The 5,219-nt window shown below is 43.2% G+C and overlaps 1 protein-coding gene across 1 annotated transcript; it reads right to left on the reverse strand.

Annotated features, from left to right (window-relative positions):
* Positions 1 to 3,805: 3,805 nt before the first annotated feature.
* Positions 3,806 to 4,924, reverse strand: LOC116353322 (uncharacterized). Its single transcript, XM_031787663.1, has 2 exons — positions 4,640 to 4,924; positions 3,806 to 4,392 (listed from the first exon to the last, which is right to left on the reverse strand). Exons 1-2 carry the CDS (start codon positions 4,902 to 4,904, stop codon positions 3,995 to 3,997), a joined length of 663 nt encoding a protein of 220 aa, XP_031643523.1. The 5' UTR covers positions 4,905 to 4,924; the 3' UTR covers positions 3,806 to 3,994.
* Positions 4,925 to 5,219: the final 295 nt, after the last annotated feature.

Consider the following 5,219-nt stretch of genomic DNA (forward strand, 5'->3'; position numbering starts at 1 on the left):
CTCCTGACTTTCCTGAAAAGTTGCATATCACGGGGGCTATTCGATGCTAGTGCAGTACGCCACAGGATGTTTTTGTGCTGTTTGAGGGCAGTCAGGTCTGGAGTGAACCAAGGGCTATATCTGTTCTTAGTTCTACATTTTTTGAAAGGGGCATGCTTATTTAAGATGGTCAGGAAGGCACCACTGCAAACTGTATGCTCTCGTTGGCTGGCCCTCGCTTCATAATTGTCGCCAAAGACACTGGCTCCAGGTCATCTATAAGTCTTTAATAGGTAAAGCCCCGCCTTATGTCAGCTCACTGGTCACCATAGCAGCAACCACCCGTAGCATGCGCTCCAGCAGGTATATTTCAACGGACACACCCAAAGCCAATTCCTCCTTTGGCCGCCTTTCCTTCCAGTTCTCTGCTACCAGTGACTGGAACGAATTGCAAAAATCGCTGAAACTGGAGACTCCTTCCTGTTGGAAGGTGAGCCTTTTCCCCAGTCTGAGGTCCTGAGCGCTCTGAGGCAGGTTTTCATCACTTTCTTTTTTTTCTATTGAGTTATTGTACGCTTGTTTAACTCTGTGTTGTTGTTTCTGTCATACTGCTTTGCTTTATCTTGGCCAGGTCGCAGTTGAAAATGAGATCTTGTTCTCAATTAGCTTACCTGGTTAAAAAAAGGTGAAAAAAATAAAATAAATAAATAAATACAGCATCTTCTAAATGTGTGTTGAGAAACACTCCCTCCTGGTGGAGAACTGAGGAAGTGCACCTAAACCATCTAAACTAGTCACTTATAACAGCATCATTACCATCTGTCTGATATCTAATGGTTCATAGCAAAGTGTTGTTGAAGTGGTTGAAGACAGGTGCAGGTGTATAGAGCTGTAGTCAGTATTATATGAGAGGATCAGAGAGGGTTTTTGTAGAGGAGAGAGGGTATAGTGAAACACTGTGCTTCACTAGCAGCACAGAAATACACTGCACTGTCTTCAGCTTCTGTCACTTTGGGAAAATGTAGATACGCCATTTTATTAGCTGCAGCATCTCCACTGACATCAAAACGCCCTTTAACGGAATCTTCCACAGTTGGACTGGTGTTCCACACATACCCAATGAGTTTCAGAGCAGTGTTTTGGGCTGACTGTTGGTACCACAGTATCATGTTGTAATTTGAAACAGTGTGGCTGCAGGTGAGATTAACATTGTCTTCAGGTCCTTTTAGTATTGCAGCAGGAGTCTGGTGAACTTTGTCTGTTTGTGACAGCCCTGTGGATGAAAACAGACCATCTGAAATATACAGTATTACTCAGCATATTGACAGCAATATATTTCAGTAGTAAATCTATCTTTCATGAGGGATTTAGTACCTGTCACCCATAGTGGTAGAGTTGCTACATGTATGAGAAGCTTGATCATGTTGATGGTTCTGGAGAGAAGAGTCACATGGACAAGGAGAAAGGGTTTTCAGATAGTCAGAGATGTCATGTCATCTAGTGGGAGTGTCAAATGTATGTCAGCATCCCAAATGTCACCCTATTCCCTTTCTAGTGCACTACTTTAGACCAGAGCCCATAGGGGGGAAAGGAGAACAAGTCAACAGAGAAGGGGAGCTGAACTGAGCTGCCGGGGGGGAAGGAAATGACATCACTTTGACGTCAGAACTTGTGTTGATATTCAAGCAGATCCCTTGTTCACCTACAGGTCTCCTGTTCAACTTAAAGGTGTATTGTGGAACATACCGGTATCTACATCATTAAAGACTTTTTTAGTCTTTAGATCTGATCTGTGTTATAGATTCTGCAGCCTTCAAACTAGACACAGGATGTAATTTGAGGTTTGATATCAACTTCCTCCATGTGCTCAGACATCTACAGCGGTGGACAGCAGGTGTGCTGGGTGTTGATGTACACTGCAGTTATGGAGGAAAGGATCAGAAGGGGCTTTTGGAGAAGAGAGAAGGGGATCTACATCACTGGACTGACTTCAGATCAGAACAGTAATACACTGCACTGACTTCAGGTCAGAACAGTAGTACAATGCACTGACTTCAGACCAGAACTGTGAGAGTGAGAGAGAGAGAGAGATAGAGAGAGAGAGAGATAGGGGAGAGATAGAGTGAGAGAGAGAGAGAGAGATAGAGACCCTCTTCAACATATATATCAACGAATTGGCGAGGGCACTAGAAAAGTCTGCAGCACCCGGCCTCCCCCTGCTAGAATCCGAAGTCAAATGTCTGCTGTTTGCTGATGATCTGGTGCTTCTGTCACCAACCAAGGAGGGCCTACAGCAGCACCTAGATCTTATGCACAGATTCTGTCAGACCTGGGCCCTGACAGTAAATCTCAGTAAGACCAAAATAATGGTGTTCCAAAAAAGGTCCAGTCACCAGGACCACAAATACAAATTCCATCTAGACACTGTTGCCCTAGAGCACACAAAAAACTATACATACCTTGGCCTAAACATCAGCACCACAGGTAACTTCCACAAAGCTGTGAACGATCTGAGAGACAAGGCAAGAAGGGCATTCTATGCCATCAAAAGAAACATACATTTCAACATACCAATTAGGATTTGGCTAAAAATACTTGAATCAGTCATAGAGCCCATTGCCCTTTATGGTTGTGAGGTCTGGGGTCCGCTCACCAACCAAGACTTCACAAAATGGGACAAACACCAAATTGAGACTCTGCACGCAGAATTCTGCAAAAATATCCTCCGTGTACAACGTAGAACACCAAATAATGCATGCAGAGCAGAATTAGGCCGATACCCACTAATTATCAAAATCCAGAAAAGAGCTGTTAAATTCTACAACCACCTAAAAGGAAGCGATTCACAAACCTTCCATAACAAAGCCATCACCTACAGAGAGATGAACCTGGAGAAGAGTCCCCTAAGCAAGCTGGTCCTGGGGCTCTGTTCACAAACACAAACACACACTACAGAGCCCCAGGACAGCAGCACAATTAGACCCAACCAAATCATGAGAAAACAAAAAGATAACTACTTAACACATTGGAAAGAATTAACAAAAAAACAGAGCAAACTAGAATGCTATTTGGCCCTACACAGAGAGTACACAGCGGCAGAATACCTGACCACTGTGACTGACCCAAAATTAAGGAAAGCCTTGACTATGTACAGACTCAGTGAGCATAGCCTTGCTATTGAGAAAGGCCGCCGTAGGCAGACATGGCTCTCAAGAGAAGACAGGCTATGTGCTCACTGCCCACAAAATGAGGTGGAAACTGAGCTGCACTTCCTAACCTCCTGCCCAATGTATGACCATATTAGAGAGACATATTTCCCTCAGATTACACAGATCCACAAAGAATTCGAAAACAAATCCAATTTTGAAAAACTCCCATATCTACTGGGTGAAATTCCACAGTGTGCCATCACAGCAGCAAGATTTGTGACCTGTTGCCACGAGAAAAGGGCAACCAGTGAAGAACAAACACCATTGTAAACACAACCCATATTTATGCTTATTTATTTTATCTTGTGTCCTTTAGCCATTTGTACATTGTTAGAACACTGTATATATATATAATATGACATTTGTAATGTCTTTACTGTTTTGAAACTTCTGTATGTGTAATGTTTACTGTTAATTTTTGTTGTTTTTCACTTTATATATTCACTTTGTATGTTGTCTACCTCACTTGCTTTGGCAATGTTAACACATGTTTCCCATGCCAATAAAGCCATTGAATTGAATTGAATTGAGAGAGAGGGGAGAGATAGAGAGAGAGGGGAGAGATAGAGAGAGAGAGAGGGGAGAGATAGAGAGAGAGAGAGAGAGAGAGAGAGAGAGAGAGAGAGAGAGAGAGAGAGAGAGAGGGGAGAGATAGAAATGGAGTAATGGAATATGACATTGTAACATTGCATAATGTATGTTAATGAGTGGTGACAGTAAACTGTAAATACTGGTATACTGTACTAGGACAGATATCACCTTATGCCATCATCCATCTGTGTTTATTCATTGGCATTGAGTCAAAGTCAAACCTCAGATGCAGGTGTTCTGAGCCGTGGTCTAATATTACCATCAGACAGGGTTTTAGTAGAGAACAGGAGGAAGTCTACATCACTGTGTTGGCTGGCTGCACAGTAATAAACTGCACAGTGTTCAGGTCCTCTCAGACTCAATAGATGAAGATAAGCCTCTTTCCCACCATCTCCACTCACATTGAAGTGCTTTTCAAATGATTTCTCCATGGTTATTAACTTGGTATATGCATAACCAATGAGTTTCATAGCAGTGTCTCCTGCTGACTGTTTGTACCATAGTATCACGTAGTAGTTAGGGATCGTATGGCTGCAGGTGAGTTGAACGTCTCCTCCAGGACCTTCTGTTAGTGCCACAGGCCTCTGATGAACCATGCTACTAAACACCTGCCCTGTGGACAGAGAGAGAGAGAGAGAGGAGAGGGAGAGAGAGGGAGAGAGAGAAGAGGGGAGAGAAGGAGAGAGAGAGGAGAGAGAGGGAGAGAGAGAGACAGAGAGAGGAGAGAAGGTGATAGAGAAAGAGAGGAGAGACGGAGAGAGGAGAGAAGTTGAGAAAGATGGAGCAAGAGAAAGGATATTTTATTCAGTTTGATAACATTCGTAGTATCGTTATGCTTCTCATCTTAAGTGATGTAATACCTGTCACCCAGAGTGGTAGAGCTGCCAGGTGAATCAGAACTCTGAACATCATGATGAAGAAAAAGATAATGATGAAGATGATGAATATGCTGAGGAAGACGATGATGATGTGATATGAGTGTCTCCTGGAGGAAGCTCTGAGGTGAAAGGAGATTGGCTGTTGTAGTAGCATGTTTCCTTCAGGGTGGTGGATAGTGACAGTGTTAAAGGGAGTGTCAGGAAGCCTGTACTGTGAAGCTTGCTCATAGGACCTCACTGTGAACATGACTGATTACATGATCATGACAATGAACCCATCAGACATTAGAAGAACTAGAGTTAGAGGTCCCCCTACAGTATGTGATGAGACCATCAGACATTAGAAGAACTAGAGTTAGAGGTCCCCCTACAGTATGTGATGAGACCATCAGACATTAGAAGAACTAGAGTTAGAGGTCCCCCTACAGTATGTGATGAGACCATCAGCCATTAGAAGAACTAGAGTTAGAGGTCCCCCTACAGTATGTGATGAGACCATCAGACATTAGAAGAACTAGAGTTAGAGGTCCCCCTACAGTATGTGATGAGACCATCTCTTTAC

The sequence above is a fragment of the Oncorhynchus kisutch genome, linkage group LG14, assembly GCF_002021735.2.
Source record: "Oncorhynchus kisutch isolate 150728-3 linkage group LG14, Okis_V2, whole genome shotgun sequence".
NCBI lineage: Eukaryota > Metazoa > Chordata > Actinopteri > Salmoniformes > Salmonidae > Oncorhynchus > Oncorhynchus kisutch.